The 23,973-nt window shown below is 49.0% G+C and overlaps 1 protein-coding gene across 7 annotated transcripts in view; it reads left to right on the top strand.

Moving 5' to 3' along the window:
- Foxp (forkhead box transcription factor P) overlaps positions 1 to 23,973 on the top strand; it is a 440,616-nt gene that overhangs the window by 351,571 nt on the left and 65,072 nt on the right. For all 7 annotated transcript variants that reach the window (XM_077690065.1, XM_077690062.1, XM_077690060.1 and 4 more), the window contains one exon: positions 4,962 to 5,108. In XM_077690065.1, the coding sequence (XP_077546191.1) occupies positions 4,974 to 5,108 (135 nt within the window). In that variant the 5' untranslated portion in view covers positions 4,962 to 4,973. The remainder of the gene's footprint in view (positions 1 to 4,961; positions 5,109 to 23,973) is intronic.

Here is a 23,973-nt window from a genome sequence, read left to right as displayed (position 1 = left end):
TTTCCCCCACGCGAACCGAGTCAGAGTCCGAAATCCCAACTGCTTCGATCGTGTCGGAATGACGTAACCGGATAGACGTCGGCTTCGTAACTCGAGGGATACAGGCTCGATTCCTACCACAGGAACCGTTCTTTTTTTGTTGTTGTTGTTGAGGGTCATTTCTTTGTGAAGTGTCATTGTCATTTCTTTATGAAACGAACAGACAATCGAACGAACGAACGAACGAACGAACGAACAAGCAAGCAAGCAAGCAAGCAAGCAAGCAACGGTGTGGCGGTTGTTTAGCAGCACACGCGCCACTCGCAATCGGTCTCTGGCGACTTGAGGAGGAACGGCGCTTTCGCGTATCCCGCAGCTCTGCAGGATGCCTAGCGCTGGCTTCCTCAGGCAGGCACGTGACCCAATTCCTGCCCGTCAAGAGGCTCGCCGCCGCGGCGAGCAGATCGAGTGTTGCGAGTTGAAGCACAGTGTAGCCCCTCTCCGCCCGTGCGTCGCCGATATACGCGTGTGCCCAGATAAAGGGAAGGCGGTGCAGCACACCCTCTCCCTCTTCCCCCACCGACTATTCCGTCGCCGCGTGTACCTTTAACTTCCCCGTGCGTTTCGTATGTCCTGTTCTCCGCCTGCTCCGCTTCTCTCACGCGTCGTCTCTCTATTTTTTTTTTGTCTTCTCGTTGTTATCTTTCTCAATATCTTCTTTTTTTCCCACTGCGCCGGTCGCGTAGGGGACGTTTTTGTTTTTCTCCCTCTTCATTTTCCCCGCTCTCGCCGCTAAAACAGCCTCTGCTCTCGGCGTCGACAGCGTCGTCGGTCTTTTTTTCTCTCTTTCTTTTCGCTGCGCCCCCCTTTTTTTGCCGTTATTTTTGCGTTCGAAGGCACGTGTGGCCCGTTCTCAGCGTGAGCAGGCAAGTGTGCAGGCAGTTGTTGATGCCTCTCCTCCTCCTGCTCCTCCTCCTCCTCCCAAACTACCGCGCTGTCACATCGCGGCGCCGCGGTCGGGGTTTTGGCGTCGTCCACGGACTGTCTCGCTGGTTACACTGACGACGCTGGATATGCGTTAAGAGTTCTCCAACGTATTTGTTCTTCGGTTGTTGGTCGTCACACACGTGGCTTCCTTGTCGGAGTCGCCTGATTTGGCGTACCGTTGTGGCGGTGGCAGCGGTCACTGACCGTTATCTGCTTAGCCTTCTTCACGGCCGCCGGATGAGAGAGTGCGCCTTTCATCCAGCGGCCGTGCCTTCTTGTCCTGTTCCGGACTCCAGTCGGGGGATTGGGGTTTTGGGATATCGAAGCTGATTTGCCCACTGTCAAGAATTTGGTACGGGTTTGACGACTGTGCTTTGCAAATGCGACGCATAATCCAACTTGTAGCTGCGATTATGACAGAGCCGTGATGATATTGTGTTCCATGCTGATGATGAAGTTGCGTAGTAGAGATGATATGAGCGAGGAATGGTAAGAACACGGGTTCCGGTCCTAATGGACGAGTGATAACGGTGCTGTGCGAGACAAGCACGACGCGATTACTTTGAAGATTGCATATCGCGCCTGGTGGGAGGAGGTTATAATGGAAGAATGTTTCTGGCAGAGACGTTGTTGGAGGTGGACGTACTCCTTCACCCGCTATCACCGCACATTTATCGAGCCACAAATTAAAAAATTCCCCGCATTTCCCCGAGGGGAAGAATGTGAAAGTGCGAATGCACGAGTTGAATTTGCGCGGTTCGTTAATGTTCGCGAAAGAGAGATCACACACACACACACAACTACAAAGAAAGAAAGATGCATTTATTCACAGACACCTATTTGTGTTGTCGTTGTACTTGATTGCTAGAGCGGATCTCAGCTTTGAAATTTCGTGTCAGTACTCCTTTAAGCAGGTGCATTAGCCCTTCTCACGCCCGATTCTTGGCCAATCCCCCACGTGGGTATGTGCCATGTCAGCGGCCAGGCTGCGCGCGCCCATCTCCACGTGCGCGGACATCGCCGGTGGACGCAGGTTCAGGGTCGCTTAAGAAGTGCATTGCACTTAAAACATTTTTCGATGAAATCGGTCTCTTTTTAGTCTCTACGATCACGAGAAATCACCTTGGCGTTAATCTTCAGCATAGTTTACAGAAAACTAGCTCTCGGCACCGGGATCTTTCTTTTCGCAGCATCTAAGCAAAAAAATAGCAGTAAAACTGGTGTTATCTAATCCTGTATTTGATGTACAATTAAAAGAAAACGCCAGGAGTGTTTGGTAGTAGTTTTTATTTGAGCTAAACGAACAACAAGGGGTACAATCTTCCAAGAAGTAAAAGAGGAAGAAGGGATGTATACACGAATGAATTTGCCCTGTGGTTGCTCCACACTACCCAAATACCCGCGTGGCGCATTTTACATTTGTTGCTCAAGGTAGTTTACAATATATACAACGCTGTGTCTAAAGGTACGTCGGACGTACCCGCAAAATTTCTTAAAGATACGTCGGACGTACCCGCAATATTTCTTCAAGATACGTCGGACGTACCCGCAAAATTTCTTAAAGATACGTCGGACGTACCCGCAAGATTTTTTAAAGATACGTCGGACGTACAGGGCCCAGAGTGGCTCGAAAGCGGCGTTGCTCGAAACTATCGTGGTTATCTCGAACCATCGACGGCAAAACCATCACGCGTTTGATGTATATAAGCCGAGAATCTAACGATGCCTAACCTGACGCAGAATGTATTTTTTACCTCGTGTTCTCTAGTTGGACCTTGAAGGGGCGGTTAGAGCCTTCGCTGAGGTCAGAGATCGAATGCGGACCACTACGGGTTCTCGCAAGAGGGAAACAAAATCATGTGCGACGCGAGTATCTTTCTTTTTTTTTTCCCTCATATGTTTCTGTTTAAAGCCCTAACCACATTGGACGCGAAATCACGCGTCGCGCGAGCGTCGGCTTCGTTCGACGTCAGCGCGCGGGCCTGCAGGAGACCGGCGAGGTCGCGCGCCAGTCGCTGCGACGGCGGGCGTTGCTGGACACGTATGCCATCCTGTTGAAGTCGTTTATGAGCAGTTATTATCGCTTCTTGAACTGCAATTGTCAAGACTTTAGCTTTACCAAAAAAAAAAAAAATCCCTTGGCGTCTTTATTTATTGCTAGTTGGCGGGCAAATATTGAAATGCTGCGAAATGTATCTCGAGCCATCACGGTCAAATCAGAACAAAATAAGATAGAATGATAAACGAAGACGCACCTCGCACAACTGCTTTAGTTGCTACTTGATTTAACCTTCATGTTGCGTACCTAGTCCGACTGCACGTTCATGAATTCAAGTTGTAAGCAAAACAAATTTCAGAGCTGCCTTGATAGTGAGGTTACCGTCGATCGTCATTTGTAGGTTGAAAGGTAGGGTACTCTGGCACCCTGTCTGTACCATGTAAAAAAAAACTGATCAAACCCTCGCCGCAAAAAAAAAAAAAAAAAAAGCTTTTCCTTGGATTCGAACCATGGACTTTCAAAACAGGAGCCCGGCTCTTAACCGCTCGACCACGGGAGCAGACGAGGAGGTGAGAAGAATTCGGTGTACCAACTGAGGCTGCCCACGAATAGTGTCGGGTGTGCTTTCTTTTGGTCGTGTTTGAGAGATTTGAGCAGCGGTAACGCTTGCTTCTTGCGCACCGCTCTTGGAGCCGAGGACAGTAATGCTAGTGCTACAAGCGATGTAACCACAGCTCCCTTATTTGAGCCAAAAAAAGCTATCACACATCCCCGGTCTCCCCTGCGCAAGCCACGGGAGCTACGAATGGAATGGAATACGCCAGAATTCTGGCGTTGATAACGCTTGCTCGTCACGCACCGATCTTGCTGACAATTAAGCCACATTATGCTAATACTGGATGCGATGTAACCAGAGCTCCCTCATTTAACTCACACAAAGCTATCGCAGATCCCCGATCTCCCTGATGAAAGCCGAACAAGCCACAAATGGATGAGCGCTTGCGAACAGAAATAGTTTACAATTTGTCTCAAGGCAACCGATTACCGTAAGTTAAAAAGAAATTGATTGTTTTCTGCTGAAAGGAACGACCCCAAACCACGCGAAGACGGACGCTGCCGCTCGCTTTCCGATGCTCTCTCGCGCTGCGTCGACGCCGCTATCCGGCGAGCGTAGACATCGGCGTCGCTCGAGTTTCAGCTCGCGTCGCCATGCATTTCTGGCGACGCGACGTCGACGCGAGAAAACGCTGAACGTATGCTGCATGTTTGGGCCGAGTGAAACCGAATACACCGACGTACTTAAAAAAGTTTTTCCGGATACGTCCGAGGTATCTTTAAAAAATCTTGCGGGTACGTCCGACGTATCTTTAAGAAATCTTGCGGGTACGTCCGACGTATCTTTAAGAAATTTTGCGGGTACGTCCGACGTATCTTTAAGAAATGCTTCGGGTATGTCCGACGTATCTTTAAGAAATTTTGCGGGTACGTCCGACGTACCTTTAGACACAGCGTATATACAAACGTACCCCCCGAGGTGCCTTAATTTGCAGTCATATCTGCTCGGGCTGAGATATGTGAAGAACTTATCCGTGAGAATGCTGCGACGCAGTACAGATCCACGGCTACTCGGCATAAAATGGTTGAACGCCGCGGTACATAGCATTCTGTGGGTATTACAGCCTAATAAGGTACGGAACCTCAGCCAGTTTCGTTGTGAGTAGCAACGCCCTTGTCAGTGTACAGTAAACTCCCGCCATAACGAAATCACTTTACTCGAACTATCGCTTCATTGGAAGTTCCCAAGGTCTCACCTGCGCTGCGAGAAGTGAAAATTGTCGCCGCTTTTATCAAGGTGCCCCGCTTACAACGATGTCAGTTTCCCATCCCCATGAGTGTTCACTGTAAGTTGTCTCTGTGTGCCCGCCGTGCACGCCTGTCGTGCAATGAAGCCCACTTGCTGAGCAGCGCCCGTTCCGTTCTTTTGTTGCGTGTGCAGGAAGATGACCGCATGATGGACCATGAAGCAGAGCTCGAGGCAGCCATCAACCTCTCTACGGGCCAGGCGACGGCTGCTGTGCGCGCGGCCAGCGCCACGCCGACCACCAACGGCGTGCCTCACGAGGACGCCGACATCACTGCTCAGGTGAGGCCCTAGTGGCGGGAAATTTGAATACGACGGGCCGGGTGAAGGGCGATGGTTGGTAGCAGCGGAAGTGACGAGGACAGAGACAAGGCGAGGCAGACATCGTCGATTGGTTCTTTGTGGTCCTCGTGTCTGCGTCTTTGTCGTTTGCGGCTGGTTCCTGCAATGCGTCGAACGCTAACTAGCCCGATCATGTATACTCGGTTACAACTTAAGAACGACAACGAAAGTCGCCTCTGCGTCTCGTCAGCGCGCCGGATGTTTCTCTGCGAGGCGCAAAGACCGCCTTAACGCCAGTATTTTGAACGTGGCACGAGTCGTTTTCATGATTTTACGCCCTTATTCTGGTTATAAATTACTGCAGCGACAAAAAAAAAAAAAACTAGGCGAAAAAAAGTAGGCAATTACACGCGTTAACCGCAATCTCCTTTCAGAACGCCCGCGCGCGTTGTCGTCCGGGTCCGTCGCCTCCGCGCAGTGATACAACACCTGAGCTATTGCTGTTCTTAAACTTGCACACGAGTATACAAGGACAAGTTCGAATAGCAAGCTGGATTAGCTAGTGCATAACGCACAAACAAGAGGTCGCCCTGGCGAGTTGTGATGTTGTAGAGCAGTGGTTCTCAGTTATGTCTGCCCTGAGGACCCCTTTTGGGCTTGCGAAAGTGACGGGGGACCCCACGATGAAGCATATGGCGTTCGGTGTCATAATTCCAAACAATTTGTACTTGGCACCTTACGTCGCCCACACACTTATCCAATGCCCGGCTTTTCTGTTTGACGTTAATGACGCTGCGCCTCATAATGGTAAACAATTTGCTCTTACATTTAAAAATATTCGAAACACCGATATAGTGCCTTTTCCGTGTCTGTTCCCCCCCCCCCCCCCTCATAGCTGGTGTTTCGTGCAAAAAGTGGATGTTAAAATATGTGTTACTCAGAAAAACTAAGCGTACATGTAATGCGGCGAAGCCACGTTTTTGCAGTGCAAGAAAGTTCCGGCAAACTCGAGAAGAGAATGGAGGGGGAAAAGTTTTGAGGGAGGCTTGCGTACCCTCAAATGTTCTCACGGACCCCCTGACCCCCATTGGAGGTTCACAGTTGTAGAGGGGAAAAAAAGCTTACGAAAGGCTTGCAATCTCCGCCCGCAATGCCTGGGTCGCCAGGAACCGCGCATATACAGGTGAATTCGTGCTCGGTGGCCCACGCGACTATGATTTGTGGTTTGAGCGACAGTTTGAGCGATAGTGTGATAGTGCTGCTGAGTCGTTGGGCAAGCCGGGCAGTGGAATGGGACCGCCCTCTGCACTCTATCCGCACGCTCCGCACGGACCGCACTCTATCCGCACGGTCCGCACTCTATCCGCACGGTCCGCACGGACCGCACTCTATCCGCACGCAAAGAACGCTTCCTTTAGGCGCAGCTTTAATGCAGCGCTGCACCCGGCGAGGTCTAGTCATCCGTGAAGTCCGCGGGAAGAGCAGGATAGAGCGAAAAATGCAGCGCTGCCGTCGACGTCCGTCCGCATCCATTTTCTGGGTCGCCCGCCGAGCGAACGAGAGCGACGACGTAGAAGTCTTCCGCTTAGCGTCGCCCGACGCCGACGACGTCGGGGTTACTACGTGGACGCAGGTCTAGCACCCGTCACGGCTGTAGCGCCAGCGTTCGCCTTGCTCACAGCGGTCTCGCCGGAGCGGCCACGAGGAGCGGCGTTTCCAATCTCCCTCGCTGCGCATCCTCCTCTCTCATCTTCTTCTCTTTTCTCCGAAACGCCACCGTACCGTGAAGGCCTGACAGTCGCTCGATAAATGCGAGTTCGCGATTTAAAACTCTTCTTTGAATAGCTGAGAAACAGAGCTCACCAACAGAAAAAGAAGCGCGCGTTGTCTAAAAGGCTCGCCAAGCGAGCAAAGCGGATTAATGTGGCCAGCAGGCTTTCTCTGCTATGAGGTGTTGCCGTGCAGTCTGACGTCGCGCGGCTGCAACAACGTCGCCTCCTCCGTCGTGGCCGCCGCCGCCGCTGTCAGCTGAGGTATGAACGAGCCCCGGCGGCCGAGTAGGCTTGTCCGGCTGCTCGCAGCTAGCCTTGGACGCTCGACGAGAGGTGCGGTCCAAGGTCGCCTCCGCGCTTACGTCGGCCGACGGCAAGTCCGACGACGCCCAAGAACGTCGACGTCGCTCGCCTCCCAGGCCCACACCGCGCGCTTCTCCCTCTCTCCACTCCCTCTGCCCACGTGTGTTGCCTTTCATGAGCGCCGCCTCTTAACGCCGGCAACCCTTTTTTATTCTGGGTCACAACTCAAACGCTGTAGTATATTCTCGTATGAGCCACGTTACTTGCGAGAATACAGGGCCGGGGTTGCCTTTTGGGAAGCGGGAACGCGCAATGCGAACTTGAGTTGCGTCGCATTTCATCTTATTGCTTGGTTGCCCCTACAGGTTTCCGTGACTCGCTTTGCGAAGCTCGGTGGAGCTAATGCATTTGTGCACGTGTGATTCACGCAGGTCGCGGGGCAACACCTGCGAGATGAGAAGGCCGCAGGGCCAGGCTGTCGCGCCGCCAGCGAATAGTGACGCCACGTTATTGGCACACGCGCGGTCAGCGCCTTGATCTTCTAGTGCTTGACCGTTTGAAGCAGCGACAGTCTATTCCGGGAACGAAACAACGTTGTGTCTGCCTGTTTTCCTAGTTGGTGGTGTTGCGGAAAACCAGCGAGCAGTGAAACAAATTCAGTTTTCAGCAACAAATAGCTGTACGGTCCCACTTATCTCGATTCCGTGAGATGTTTGTGAAGTAACATCAGTATTAAAATTGCAGATCCATTCACTCCCCATGCATTAATAGCAGTGTCGTCCTGTGCGTGGTGACGTGTCATTTTACATCTAATTCCAATTAGGTCGGGCTCGGGAGTAGTACCAATGGCTGAAAGCAACTTTTTTTGTGGCATGTACTGTTTTAGAGTACACTCTAAAATGCGTACTGGGTGGTGGCTCATTTGGTGAAGTCATTGTTCGGTCGGCATTTTTCCAAAACTTGCCGAGAATAAATGGGCCCTGCGGAGGGGGGGAATGTTTTTCGGGTATGCATTTACTCCATCGTGAAGAGAACTTAATACAGGATGGACGAAATTTACTCTAAACGATGGCCGGACCTTTGGGAACAAAGTAGTCCCATTCTTTTTTTTGAGCTGATGAACGGCACTATTGCCTGACAAAATTGCTTAATTCACACCGGATACGTATAGAGAAATCTAAACGGAATAATGGATAGCCGAAGTTCGCAAACTACGATACCTCAAGCCGTTTTCCTGTGTGAAGACACAGGGCTTCCACCGAACGAAGCTGGTGCCGTCTTACGCCGAACAGGACGCAGAACAACTTCGGACGCGTGTTGCCTCATCATCCGCTGATTCATATTTTATCTCGCAGTTCCTTAGTCTAGCCTCAATTATGCAGTTACCCTTTCTTAATATAGCGTGTTCATTCGGTAAGCTGTGTTGGAACACCCTTTTTTTCTTTGCCGAACAGCTAACATAGTTTCCGAGCTCCGCGAACGCGTGTTCGAGACTGTGCGTGTATTCGTGTCATTTTTACACAGCAAGAGAACTTTCTTGGTGGGTCACACATGATACATGAGCGGAAAATCATACTGTCACAGACGTACTTCTTTTTCCAACCACAAAGTCTGGACGCTCGATCCATACAAAGGTCCTTGCAAAAAGATCACAGCGATTAACTTGACTGAAGAAAGTCGCGCTGCAGAATGCGTTAAAAGAAAATAATATGCGATCACGTGAACACCGTATGAACCTAGCAACGGTTGCAAGAAGTAGGTATGTTTGTAAAAGCGCGAAATTTTTTGGGCTGTCACTTATAAGACAGCAATATTTTGTAGCAGTTTACATTTCATGTCTACTTTACAATACGTGGAACATGATAATAAACATTTTAATTGGGTTTTTGTTTACGAGAAAAGGTCAGGTTATGGTAACTTTTAAGTAATGTGTTCACCTACGCTTTCTCTTTGGTGCAGCCGCTGCAAGCATTGTTTGCATTTCATTTAGAATTACGTTCGCGCTTGTTCAGCGAAATGTCATCGCTGAATAAAAACGCAAATTTTCAACACCCTTTTCCTATCCTCCTGGAAAAGTGCAAGAAATTGCGTTGGGGGCTAAATCTTGTGATGAACTAGAGCTGTTTTAAGCAAAAAATAAAAAGAAAACATGCTCAATGTTACCACCTGTACAAGGCGAAGTGAAATACACAAATCACGGTAGCTTTATGAGGCTTAACTGTTTTATTGCGAGAAATGAGTTCCGCAAATTGAGCCCCGCACCAAGAAAAGCGCTCCTGGGCGCAGTGTCCTGTGTCCTGTTTTGCTCGAAAGGAGATAAACTTTCCATCAAAACAGGACGCAGTACACACAGCCGTATCCTGTTTGCCATTCTTGGTTTGTTGTCGTCTGAGTGCGCTGTTATGCATTACCGGCTAAGCTAGACTCGGCCCTGCGGGGTGGCGAGACAGAATCACCGTAAACACACTGCCGGACAATTCCCTCAATTAAGACGCAATGCCGGTGGGTTTAAAAGCGGCATCGGAACCGAAAGCTCCATCTCTGGACGGTTTTTGTGTTCGTCGCGATAAATAGATGTGCGGTCGGCGTCTTAGTGGCCGTCACCTGTTTGGGCTGTTGATCCGCTGCTGCTTCTGCTAAGAATGATGATAATTATTATAATGATTATCATATGGTTGGCACTCGTATTAACACGGTGTCTCGAGCTATTTCTCATGTTTAGCTAATAGCTAACGGTGACATTTTTTCACGCTGAAGCGCTGACGGCGGCAGTGCCTTTAACGGCAGCCCGCAAGGCTTCGCACTCTCCCCAACTGAGTTCAAAACGTGGACGCCTTGGGCAGTCCCAGCATCCACCGGATAACCGCTGCAGACGTTGTTTCTTCACCCCTTCTCCTTACACACACAGCACGCGCCTCTGCGTACACCATCCCATAGAGTTTCTTAGTAAGTATTCTAGAGAGGAAACTGCTCCTGGTAATCCATGTCGTCTGGGGGTTTGTGGGAAGACCCCCCTTTTGGCTTGGGCTTGGCATGACAATTGGATTCTTAAGCGGTTTTGGGGATTTGTTTTATTCACTACGCATTAACACATCTACAAGCCACGAGGAAGCCGAAATCCTTCCTGTTCTGTGGTAGCGGTGTTCGGTGAAAAGGAAGGCAGTGCGGGATCGCACCTGACGTTGCTCATGCCGCAGTCGAATGACGTATGACTGAGCGGGTAATATGCCGCCGCGAAATCTGTAGCCGAAAAAAAAAAAGAAATAAAACGTGCTTCGGCGAACACAAGATACGACAGATACGGGGGCCTGTATCCGTCCTATCTTGTCATCGTCCACAACTGTTTAACGCCACGTTTCCTTTTTTTTTTCTTGTTAAACTGTAGCTGACGGTCGGTGCACCGGTTCACCACGAAGGCGACGCTCAAAAAACTTTCCAAACTCTTCAAACAAATTTTTTGTTTGAAATAATGGCACAATTAATAAAATGAGAGTCTCTGATGAGTCCCCCCCCCTCCCAAAAAAAAAAAAAAATTAACATTGTTCGTAACTACCACCTTGGCCTGCAGAATAGCAGGCACAACCGTTCCGGCAAAAAATACGTTTTACTTCCTTCTTCCTTAGTTCTAAAACAGCATCTTTTATTTTCCACTTACATAATTGTACACTACTCATTGCGTTTTTGTGGCACTTTGTTTAAATTTGCGGTCACTAAAACGTTTCAATCCAAGCCAGTGATGAAACTAAGGCGAGCGCATGATGTAATGGCGGTTCATGACGACACAGACGGCCTTGATGTGAGCCCATAGACGCTAGCGCCAGATTCCTGTCTAGTGTATACAGCAAGAAACACTGTGCACCATCCTGCCCCCTTCGGAGTTTTGTTATTTCCGCCGCCACTGGCTACTAATCAGCCCTTCCCTTCCGCTGCTTGTTTTCAAGCGCGACAAGCGCTTGCCACACACACACGCGCGTGCTCAGCCTGTGTATTCTGTGTGCCTTGTTTACCGAGCCATCGTTGCCGCCGCCGGAAGTGGGCAGGAAGTGCGATAACTACGCCCTCCTCCGCCTTCTTCCCCGCTCCCTCTTCCTGCATTGCCCTCACTAGGTTTTTTATTGTCTGCCACTCGACACGTGCTTTGCTTGAACGCTGCTGTAGCTTAGAAAAATTCATGTAATATGACGCATGCTGGCTCGAAGCGAGAACAAAAACCTCGTTATGATGAAGTACTTGGAACGTGAAATGGACTTGCGTCTGAATCGCAAAGATGGCGGTGGTTTTTAAGCTACGAAGAACTTTATTGCAAATAAATTCGGCCTATCCGAAACTGACGAATATTCGTCAATTTCGTTTATGTTCTTTGTAGTTTCGCTCGGGTTTCGTTTAGGCAGAGGTCCGTATACACATGCGTTTGTAGCCTCGCTTCGCCTTACGCGGACCAGAGTTGGGGGGAATTTCGGTGGTGGATGAGAGGGAGAGAGAGGAGGCAGAAAGAGGCGTTGACTGGCGGGGCGTGCCGAATGGCGGTCGTCATTCCACGTGATTTGATGCGAATCAAGCAAATACGCGGCCACTTCGGCGCAGAATTGTTACTGTAGCCCAGAAAAACGTCCTACTCTACAGGTATTTAGTCGAGACCTTGCACAATTCTATGCTAATTCAGGCCCTACCGTTCTAGACCCTCGCCCTCACGTAACATTTTCAAACACGTTTACCCAACCGACACTACGTCTTAAAAGGTGATGTAACGCTTATCTGTAGCACGCCGTCAGTGGGAACCGCGTAGAGGTCACTCGATTTGTATCCCGGAACCAAAGAAAGAAAGTTGGAAGAAAATGCAAGAATGAAGTAAACTTGGCCAGTAGGCAGACAGCGTCTTGGCAATCGCTCTCTGCATAACTCGTTCGCTTATGGGTCCGTTTCGCTCCACAATGGTTGGGGGGGCGCGGGTGCACTATGCATTCCCAAGTGCTCTTCTTTTACCTTTAGTTTTCTATCTGTCTTGTCTATCTGTCGCAATACGCGGGCTTTTCCCTTTTCGGCGAGTCTATCGTTTGCTACAACTCCGCTGCTACCCTGCGAGTCCGACACGTCGCGAATCTGCAACCAGTCTAAAAAAAAAGTAGGCTTAGCGCGAGCGAGCGCGCGTGTGTGTTGGCAGCGTTCCTCCGAAGAACCGCCGACCGGATTTGTAGTTCCGTTATCTACCGGCTCCGCTTTCACAACTTCATTTCTTCTCTGCGCTCATGCCTTTGTCCTCGAACCACTCGCCGGACGTGCGAATAGCGGCGTACCCGTCGCATTCGGCTTCCAGGAAAAAAGAATTAACATCGTCGTCTGCCGGCCGTCACGCTGCTTACACGACTTCTTCCTTCTTCCCCTCCGGCAAACAAGAAATTGACAAATGAATAGGAAAAGAAAGCGCTGCTAAGTCTCAAGGATGCTTACGCAAGTATTTATTAGACGCAAAACTCGCTCCACTTGGCATTCTGCGCTCTTTTTCTGTTTTTTTTTTCTTTTTTCTTCCCGACTATCGCGACGGGAGACGAACTATCGCTGTTGGGTTGTTCGTTCAGCTTGCTTCTTTTGTTTGTTCGCGCGCAACTCTCTTGGAACGCTTCCCAGTGGCAGAGGTCGACGGAAGTCTACGGGCGTGACTGTTGCGAAGGGGAAAAAAAAATTGCGGTTGCGTTACTTACTCGCACAAACGCACCACCAAGCGCAGACTGTCCATTGGCTGAATTAGAAATTAGTTGCCCCCCTTTTTTTTCCCGTTACTCGTTCGAATAATCCGAGCGTGGTTGCGCAACTTTTGGCTAACTTCGTTGCCTTTATTTCCCCGGTGGCGTGAATACGCTTATACTGCCCTAGTTTATGCACACAACGTGCGTTTGCCGGCCGCGGGTTCGTCCCAGTCGCGAGGTGTAGCGATAGTGCAACAAGCAGGTTAGCGTATTGATTAGTGCGCCGTCAGGTACAAGCAGGCCGTAACTAGAAACCAGCTCAACGAGATTTCAATGTCAGATGTGGGCACCGGCACTTTTTTGTTGTTTTTATGTTGTTCACATTTTGGGCTGCAGCGCCGCTGAATTTTGATCGCCACGTGCCACAGGGTGGGGAATTACTTTTCCGTTCCTGGTGATGTAGCTTCTCTTTAATCTCGCATACGTGCTTTGTTACCCGTTCTGTTACCTTTTATTATTAAAAGAAATAGGTGTGGATATCTCGAGTCGTAAACTTGGGGCATTTGAATCGGTTGAAAAGCGGTCCGTGCCACCCGGGGACAGACACAAAGTGGGAGAGAGAGAATGGTCTTTAATGAAGTCTGGAGATGTGAGCCAGGCTATAAGATGCCTAGCTCGCTAGGCCAAATGAATGTTGGGATAGTGATAATGATTATGGCGATGGTATTGAACAATTTTATGCGCACGGGTGCGTCAGAAACTTTACGGACGTTTCGTAACATTTTTTTCCCCGGTTTTAGCTTTTTTTTCTTCAAAAATTCAAATATTTTACTTTTTGTACCTGGGATATAAGCACGTCGTAGTGTTGGACGGCGGATTAATTTAGACCAGCCAGGAACTTCTTAACGTGCGCCAAAATCTCGACACACGGGCGTTGGGGGTTGGTTTCGGGAGCACTAACGAACACCGCAGGCTGGGACTGTGTGAAAGTGGAGCCCGAATGTCAACCTCCGACTCATACGACGTTGCAAAAACTAAGTCTACGCGTCCTACCAACGCCGCGGCGCACCAACGTGATCGATATGGTCACCGGCGAGCAACGGTGATTCCAGGGTGTCGTATAATTCTTGTTAGCGCGAAAAATTGTCGCATCGAATAATACGTCTTGAGCGAGGAAAGCCTAAAGGGGCGAGAAGGGCTGGTTCATTCGAACCTTCCCAGCAGAAACCACAACGACTAAAAATTAAGCCTTGTATCTGCTTGCGTCGCTGCAAATTTCGTCGGAAGACGATAGTTCCCCTTTCAAGTAACTGCCTCTCATCACCTTCCTCCCATCCCTCACGTCTTTCTCCTCCTCTCTCACTCTTCTTATGGTGAATGCAACGAACGTTTGTTCATTTAAATTCAAATTTCCCGCGCCTGGCACCTTTTTTTTCTGTTGCGCTTGGAGAGCTCGAGCCGACATGTTCTGGTGTAGAATTTGCTCTTATCCCTCCGCTCTTCGGCGATGTTTCTAACGCGCTTTCTTTGTCACATGCTGTCGTGAAAACCAATCCAACGGACACACTTACTTAAAAATAAAACGAGGGCACACTCTGTTATGGGCTTACATTTTGTCTGGAATATGAATGGGATTTCCTTTGCGCTGAATAATGTGGATATGTACGAGTCACGCAAGAGTTTCAGTAGCTTAAAAACGGTACCCGCCGCGCCGGCTCAGTGGCTAAGGCGTTGCGCTGCTGAACACGTGGACGCGAGTTCGATTCCCGGCCACGGCGGCCGCTTTTCTGATGGAGGCGAAAAAAAAAAAAAAAACGCCCTTGTGTGTTCGAGATTTCGGCGCACGCTAAAGAACCACAGGTAGTCAAAATTAATCCGGAGCCCTCCACTACGGTGCGCCTCGTAGACTGCGTTGTGTCGGCCCGTAAAACCCTACAATCAATCAATCGAAGCTTAAAATGACTCTGCCTATACATACTCCGTGTTGAAGCATTCTCTCACTTTGCCTGGCCGGATGAATCGAGACACATAGAGACGGACGGACGGACGGACGGACGGACGGACGGACAGACAGACAGACAGACAGACAGACAGACAGACAGACAGACAGACAGACAGACAGACAGACAGACAGACAGACGGACGGACGGACGGACAGACAGACAGACAGACAGACAGACAGACAGACAGACAGACAGACAGACAGACAGACAGACAGACAGACAGACAGACAGACAGACAGACGGACGGACGGACGGACGGACGGACGGACGGAAGGACGGACGGACGGACGGACGGACGGAGGCGACAATGTTTTCGCGTTTATGTGGCTGCAAGAAATATTTTCGTAAAGAAAAACGAAAAAGGAGTACTGTGCCGTGCACCGCAGTCGCCTGATATCGTCGTTGAAACTGACGGTACATTCTGCGAAACAGGCTTACGTTGCACTGATGACCTCTGTTTGGGCTACTTTGTCGTAAATTTGCAATTTTCGGCTGCCTCTGAGCAAAAAACAAAACAAAAACAAAACAAAAAACAATGAACACATGAAAATTCCGCGAAGAGTTAGTTGATCGCGGTGTTGGAACGCAGTCGTTTTCTGAGAGTCAACTTTGACGACAATGAACTTTTTCATCCGTTAATTTTTAATATGATCAGGACCTGTTCTGGGCTATGTGGCGCATGCGCAGTTGCATCTTCCTGTCGACTGCACCAATTATAGGGCCACTGATAAAATGGCAGCTAAGAAGTTTTAAAAGGTCTACAGGGAGCGAATTTTCTGCATACTTGCGCGATTCCGCTCGTCCAAGACGTCGACGGCATTAAATAAAGTCGCAAAAGCCATTTAACATTCAAAACACCGCGAGCGAGCGTCCATGCCTCCTGCAGTTTGGTTGGAAGCAGCTGCCCTTAAGGCAACCTTAGCCGTACGTTTAACCTGCGCATTATTTGTGTTTTAAAACGTTGCACCGTCTCACCCGTAGTTATCCGGCTGAAGAACGTTGCCATTTGGAGCGACGCGCGATGTCTCCCTGCTGTACTCTTTTTCTTTCCTGGTAATTGTTTGCGTGTTTTCCAAGAAGCGTGCTCCGAGAGTCGCGGTTCGACCAAGTTTTGCCGCTCTTTCTTTCGTGGCGCGTGAAACGTTTTTGCATCGGAGCTGCTTAGAAAATAGCACCCCAGCATTTTTGCGAGCTTCGACCGAGGCAAGCCTCAGCCCTCCTCTTCACTTCAGAGCATCCTCTCCTTTCGCCCTCCTGCTCGCCTCCGGCGATTCAGACTGATACCAGGTGGCGCATGTTGCCGCTGGAAAGCGGTGTATATAGTAATGCATATGTGTTTTGTAATGAAGCCGACTTAAAGAAGATTGGGGTAGGCTTGGTTTTTGTAAGCCGGCTTTTTCGCATTGTGTGTTGCACAGTGAAGCCTACTCATGTAGAAAAAAAAAAAAAAAAGCGGCAATGGGCGACAATGCAGAGGAAGGAGACCACCGACGAAGATCGGGCCAGGTAGGCCAAGCGTAAGCGAGATGGCCGTCGGGACCCCGGATGCCGCGAAGCGGGAAATTCAAAACGTCGGCGGGGCTACAAATGCTACACTTTCGCGATGGCGCGGTTTGAGCGGGAGTTTGTGGCCAATCAATAACCCACAAACAACTCCGCTGCTCATCCACCTTCTCAGAGTAGAGTGGCGCTAAATTCTTTCTCCATCTCCAAATATATTTTATTGTTGTAGTTGCCATTTTTTGCTTCACGTGTTGCACAGCTGATCGCCGCGGGGACGTGGAGCTGATGCCTTATCTTTCGATGAAAAATGAAAGTAGAAAGAAAAAGCGAGAACAGCGGAAAATAAGCCGAGAGTTGCGCTGGACTTTTTATAACAAAATGTACATAATCGTCATTTTTTCCTATTCGGGCACTCTGCCGGCCCGGATGCGTTCTCTTGTTGTAAGGCGACTGAGAGTTCTCTCAGGGTGTCAAAAATTTATCTACAGTTTCATGAAGTAGTATTTTGGGGTATGTCTCAATATATATTGTTTATTTGAGCAACAGTATAGCCGAGTGCTTCTGATAATGTCTTCCTCAGAAATACACTGAGAAAAACTAGGGTATGGCCTTTGCGCGCATTCGCTGCCGCTCTGCGTTTCATTTAACGCGAAGGAGAAAAGAAGAGCCGAACAAGTTTCGGAGTTCCGACCTTTCTCCCGTTTTGCATCGGCATAAATTTCAAGGTTGACTTCTCGGAAAAAAGAAGCCGAGGAGTAGATCACTCGCGGTCAGTAGCCACTTGATACAGCCCTATAACAGACAGTGGCTTTTGTGTTTTTAGTATGCGCTTCAGACGCGCGAGAAGTTGAAGCGCGACATCTGTGTCTGTGTATCAGGCCGTAAAGGAGCTTCGGACTTCTTTCGAAGCGCTGCGCGTTTTTCTGGGCGCCAGCTCATTAGTAGTCCGGTTTGAGCTTTGAGGCTGGCGCAACTGAGCTCGCCCTGGCGTGGGGCATGTGCATATTGTAGGCGTAATCGAATATAGGGCTGGAGCTGAATTTTTAGAACAGACCGCAACGTGCTCACAAGGCGTGGAGCGAGAAAGATATAGATGGAAAGGGATGGTGAAAGCTCGTAAAGCTAGTAGAGCCGTGAAGCTCGCGGAAATTGGGACGAAAACTCGGGAGAAGCATTTGGTTCCTTTCCGTTGCGGAGATGGAGGGGGTGGATTACATAATGTGAATATCGCGTATTGTTAACTCTGGGAGAATTATGACTCTTGTGGGGTAATGTCGGGTGCTCTGTCTTCCTAAGGCGTGAAGTTTGGACCTGAGGTTTAGAAACATGGCGCTATGCACGTGGATGGACGCTGCCTCGTGGGGGATTCGCTAGAAGGCACAAACTGGCCTATAAGGCGCGAGGTTTGAACAACGATATAAAAATATGGCGCTGTGCACGTGGTTGGGCGCTGGATCGCGAGTGCTTCACTGCAATACAAAAGCTTTCCTAAACTCAGCTGAGAGCGTTGTCGTCTTGCGTTGTCGCGACCTCATAAAATCACAAAATTACACTCGGAAATATTGCGCAGCAGCATTGAACTCAGCAACATTTTGCAGAAAACTTGGCAATAGAACTCAGAGAAAAATAATTCTCTCAGATTTACACATCACAAGAATCGCTCACGTTCCCCGAATGTTTTTTTTTTTTTCCTCGCCACCTTCGGCAGCTTTGCTCCTGAGACAGGCCTCGCGAATATAATCTACCCGGGGCATACCACTGCTACATGTGCAACCAAGAACCTATCCTTTGTTATCAGGATCTGCAAGATTTGTGTGCTCCTTCCCTGTAATAAAGGAACCGTGACACGCTTTTTTCAACATTTTTGAAATCCTAAATGCTTGCAGAACGTAGCTAAGCAACACATCCAGTACTTTGTTTAAGGGATCGCGAAGTACCTCAGCCAAAAATTACCGCTCTATGCCCATCAGATAACTTGGAAACGTGCTCAAAAGATTTTTCGCTATTTCCCAATCTTGACGTTCTTCGACCGCTTGAATTACGTCAATAGAGTGATGTAGCGGCTACTGGCCGGATTCATTTTAGCTGTAGCAATAAACAGATTTCATAACCACTTTAGAAAATACAGAGCAAAAACTGGAGGCGTGTCTGCTGTGACGACAAATCACGCAATGCCGCTCCGTGCTGGCGATAACTATAGCTTTCGCAGTGCTTCCTGACGCGAGGGAAAGAGTAAAAACGTTTATCGAAATGTTGCAGAGCCCTTTAACGGGAACACACCTTGTTTACGCGTAGTTGGAAGTCCTTAATGAAAGAAGATAAACGCAATTTCTTTCTCGAAGAAAAAAAAATTTCCCGTGTGAAGAATCTTTATCCACTTCACGGGCCGTTTTTATTTTCGCTTCTCGTGCGGGAGGGGCTGCTTTTCGGGAACTATTGTTTCTTTTTCGCGGAGCACCACCCCACAGTGACAGCAGGCATGACGGACAGCTCGCGGGAACCCGTTATTACTAGCACGCCGCAGCCCGCCTACGATATGAAGCTCGCGCGCAGGCGGCGCGTCGTGCGACAACCGAATCGGACTGGGAACTCTCCGTGGTCCCCGCCCTCTTCAGGGAGCGAGGACGCTTTGCTATGCGTCTCGTGTTCGACGTCAAACAGCGACGACAAACCTCGCCCGCTAGTGAAGCGCTGGCCCGTCGCGGAGTCCCTAGGCACGCTTAGGGAGACGTACGTGAAACAAGCCGGTGACGCTGCCGTGAGCGCTCATTTGTCCTTCCGATGGCGGTCACACGCGTGCCGGGTGGTTGTCGTTCTGTTGTTCACTGCCTTGTATACATGGGCGTTGTTTCGTTTGTCGGACACGCACGATTCGTCCGTCCGTCTTTTTACTCTTCCTATCTCTCTCTCTCTCTCTTTTTTTTCTTTATCTCTTTCTACCGAGCCCCCTTTTGCCCTCTTTTTTGGAGAGCTCTCTCTCTCTCTCTCTCTCTCTCTCTCTCTCTCTCTCTCTCTCTCTCTCTCTCTCTCTCTCTCTCTCTCTCTCTCTCTCTCTCTCTCTCTCTCTCTCTCTCTCTCTCTCTCTCTCTCTCTCTCTCTCTCTCTCTCTCTCTCTCTCTCTCTCGCCCGGACGGCGTATACTAACCGCGCCCATTCGTCTGCCGTCGGGATGCTCTTTGGCGGTCGAGGTTCGAACCTCCAAACTGCGCAATGCGCTTCTGTAGGTGGAAAGAGGCCGGAGGGTTTAAAACGCGGGCTTGATTAGTGGCCGACGTTGAATACAAAAAAGTCGTTTCTCTAGTCAAAAGTACGTCGAAGGAGACAGAATACAGTTTTGTTCAGTTTGAAAGAACTTGACTTTGGTAACTCGCTCGGCTCCATTTCCAGCCATAAAGGAGGTTCCTTTTTAACTGAAAAAAGGCAAGAAGTATTGAAAAACTGATTTCAAATTTCGTGCTGCAGTGACGTAATATGGGCAGGAGTGGCGTAATAGGGTCAGCACTAAAAGATAGTTATTGGTGTGCTAACGGCGCGTTAGTGTTCAAGTGGTGCGATCGAACGAAAGTAGAGGCCCCACTACAATCGCTCGGTCATGTTTCCTGGCGGTGGCTCGACTCGGCAGCAGCTAATCGCGCGAACACGACTCTGTGACGTCATAGAAAAGTGTCGGAAAGTGCCTGAGGGGTCGTTACTGCTTCATCCGTTTTCCGTAATACTATTTGTTCGAGGTTTGCCATAAAACTGGCAGCATTGTTATCGTGGCAAAGTACTCGTTTTTTTTTTAATGAACGGAACTTGTATTTTGTCTTCATGGCTGCTTTAAGGACCTAGCTTTAAGCCGACGATTAATACACGACGTGACGAGTCATATACCAGTCAGCTTTGGTTCGGCCAGTCGTCTCTCTCTCTCTCTCTCTCTCTCTCTCTCTCTCTCTCTCTCTCTCTCTCTCTCTCTCTCTCTCTCTCTCTCTCTCTCTCTCTCTCTCTCTCTCTCTCTCTGGTAAGTGACGCGACCGCTACGTACGCGACTAGGCAAAACACGGCATCAGAATACCGAATTTTGTTTTCATGCTCTCTCTCCCTGCCGCTTGTGTTCCCCCACGCTGCTGGCAAAAGCGAAGCAACGACGCGTTTTCGGGGCCCACCCATGCTCATTCGGCCGGTTTGGTCTGTTTCTTTTTCGTCCCGCGATGTTTTATTGTTCTACCCTTCTTTCGTTTGTGGCGCTTCTAACGTCGTATACCACCGTGTTTTTAACCGCGCCCGCCTCCACCCCCCCTCCTACTCGACAAAACCGGTGCCATTGCTCATTTCTGGACAGGACCATTCCGCCTCTGATTCATATGCACCCCGCTGTCCGCTGGGCGTACGTTGCGGCGTTCACGGTCGACACGTGGATGCGCTCAGCCGAGCGTCGCCTTACTTTGCTTTCGCTTTTGTTCTTACGTGACAAAAATAGAAGAGAAAATTCCTCTTGCCCACTGTCCGCTGCCTTTTTCTCTGCTATCATCTACAATTTAAACAAGATCAGTGGCACCATACCTTCAAGATATCCGCATTACTCGTTTTGCCCGCGTCGGATAGGTATTACCCCTTCCGCTTTCCGAAACGTTCCATCATAGTGTCTATGTCTCTTCTATTTGAATTTTCGCGAAAAATTCGTCAGCGACAACGCTGACGAATTTCTGATGGTTGCTGGTTACGTGATGAGATTTCGTTACGGCCTAAAATTTGCTTTGTAGCTTTCAAGTCCACTTGATCTGGCAGTGCAAGCATTCAAGCTTCACCGCAAGTGTCCTCTGCCGCTTCCGTAAAAATGAAGTCGTAAAACTAATATTCCTTGCCTATTAGAGCGAGATGTAGCCTTGTTCTTCGCGAACACTACAAGACATCAATGTGTGCTGGGGATTACTGCTTGTCGGGTCATCTTTCTTTAATTTGAGCCGGCATCTCTTTTATCTACGTATTTACGCACTCTTGTGCCCATTTCCCCGGCGTTAACTCGCTCCTGCGAAGCGTACTACCCCACAAGCAATGCTATAGTGCGGAGAAGCTAGATTTACAGGCCACGCTCGGGACAGAATTTTTCCGGCTGATATAAACTGGCTTGAAACTGTGTGGCCTAACCAGGAAAACCACACCATAACACTTGGAGACGACTGGTATACCGTCCGCTCGGAAATAAGGAAGAAAGTGCGATAGGAGGAGGGAGAAAAGGTATAGGGGGGACGTGAGTAACATTGTCGTTGCAAGAACGGAAACATTTGTTCTGCAAAGGGCTGACTGTGCTTCCCCCCTGCGTCGGCGTTTACACTGCGCTCCATTGTAAGCAGAACTTCATTGTTGCGTTTAGTTTTCGCGTTGCTGGCTCCTTCGTTTGTTTCGCGTGACTTTTTAAGCCGCGCCGCGCTGCGATTTATAAATGTATCCATTTGAATCGCCCCTAAGCATCTGCAAGAGAATGGCGTTTGCCGCAAGCGCCTTAGCCATTGTGTCTGCGTGCGTGTTTCCGTCGATGTGATCATTTCGTTGGTATTTAAGTTACGGTGGGCGAGTAGACTAACAGAATTAACTCCCGTGTGGAGGGGTAGGGTTGATGGATGGTAGCTGTATCGACGAATAACAAACGAGTAATGATAGTTGGTCTTACAGGGCAGCACGTCTTTTACAATTATCTGAAAATTTCCATGTTCAGCTGAAAAGAATGCGAAGCTCGCGCTTCTAAGGGCATAACTGCGCAAAAAAAAAAATGCCTGAACTCTCTGTTGTTTAACTCTCAGTGCCTGGGGCACCAAGGGAAGAATTCGAACTATACAAAAAAAAATGATGCTCGCGTAACGAACGAAAGGGAACGGCAACAACTGCCTGCGCGTTTAATATTGAGAGCATCGTGAATAAATTGGAATGGCTCTGAGCAAGTTAGGTTGCATAATTACCAAAGGAACGGGGGAGCTATTAAAGCAAAATATCCGTTCGGAGTACGTTGCGAATCCTACGATGTCATGAACTGGTTATTTAAATCCAGCAGTTATTGGTTAGTTCATGACTCGATCGATCGATTGATCGATCAATCAATCAATCAATCAATCAATCAATCAATCAATCAATCAATCAATCAATCAATCAATCAATCAATCAATCAATGGATGGATGGATGGAACTGAGGAGTCATTAAACCGAAATATCGGTTCGGACTCGGATGTCATGAATCATGAGTTGCTTAATTAAACCAAGCGGTCCTGGCTAATACATCAATCAATCTGCGAATCAATTGATAAACCGACCAAACTATTATAAATAAAGCAATCGTTGGATGGCTGAAGTGGTAGAATAATTATGGATCGATTAACTGAGTACTTGATTGATTGATTGATTGATTGATTGATTGATTGATTGATTGATTGATTGATTGATTGATTGATTGATTAAATGCTTGAAACAACCGACACACTAACGAATCGCGTGAACTCGATAAGTGGCTCAGACCATACCATCTTTAGAGCGCCCAATTCCGGTTGATGGCATCGCACGTGTACACGTCGGTTCCCCCTCCGGGGGGGGGGGGGGGGGGGGTTAGTCGTCGGGGTCGTCAACGGTACTCCGTTTGTTCAGCGCGCCGGCCGGCTTCTCCGCGTGCCGGCGACGACAACTGGGCCGCCGAGACTCCTCGGTGTTTGAATGATGCATCGGGCTCGTCCATCGGGAGCGCTGTTTGCATTGTCTACGCATACCTATCGATTGCACGCGCGAACCGTGCAGGCCCGCCACGCAGGCGAAGACACGTGTGCCCGCTGTGCACTACTTATCTTGTTTTCTACCTTCTCCTTTCTCTTTTTCTCCCTGGTTGCTGGGACGACTGTGTCTCTGTCCCGCTGTCCCAACTTTGCATTTTGTGCGCGCCTCTGTTCGTATTCCCTATTGCTTACGTCTTCCCTTCCTCCATACCTTCTTTTTTTTTTAATTGTTCATGCCGTTTTGTCGTAGGGAAGGGTACCAGCATTTGCTGCCTCTCGTGTGTTTACCCGCTCATTTGCTCAAGTTGAATTTTTTTTTTGTTTTTGACAGGTCTCTGGCATTTGTTGAAGGCCCCCTCAGGTTCTGCGATGTCTTTTGTCCATCGTTGAGACTGTGGCTGCCCGGAAAAAATAAGGCGAGAACGGAACTCGGCTACAAACACGATACAGTCGAACACGGATATATCGAACTCCAAGGGGATCGCGAAATAGTTCGATATATGAAAAATTCGATATAAAAAATATGGGCTCTGAGACCTCACCTATGGCGGGCGATCACTTACTGATCGTTGCATTCACGAATGATAACTAATTCCGCACTGACGACGGAACAGGACGCTTTATTTCCGTGAAAAAAAATCATTGATCTTGGCCTGCTTCTTCGTCCTGGAAATGAAATTAAAGACGCTGGTCTCGATCTTCTCGAGGCTGCACAACTAGAAAATTTCAGCAGTACGCTGCGCCTTCACACACCATGCACAACACGCACGCAAAAGAAGAACAGCGCGCACGTACCACAAGAACTTTGAAGGTAACAATTCCAAGGCTCTCTGAACGGACTCCAACAAAGCGCTCGTGATGGTCAT

Source organism: Haemaphysalis longicornis, unplaced genomic scaffold (genome assembly GCF_048455015.1).
Source record: "Haemaphysalis longicornis isolate Haplotype H1 unplaced genomic scaffold, Haemaphysalis longicornis Haplotype H1 scaffold_10, whole genome shotgun sequence".
In the NCBI taxonomy this organism is placed as follows: domain Eukaryota; kingdom Metazoa; phylum Arthropoda; class Arachnida; order Ixodida; family Ixodidae; genus Haemaphysalis; species Haemaphysalis longicornis.
The sequence above is the reverse complement of the archived record's forward strand: the minus strand, read 5'-3'. Positions and strand labels throughout refer to the sequence as shown.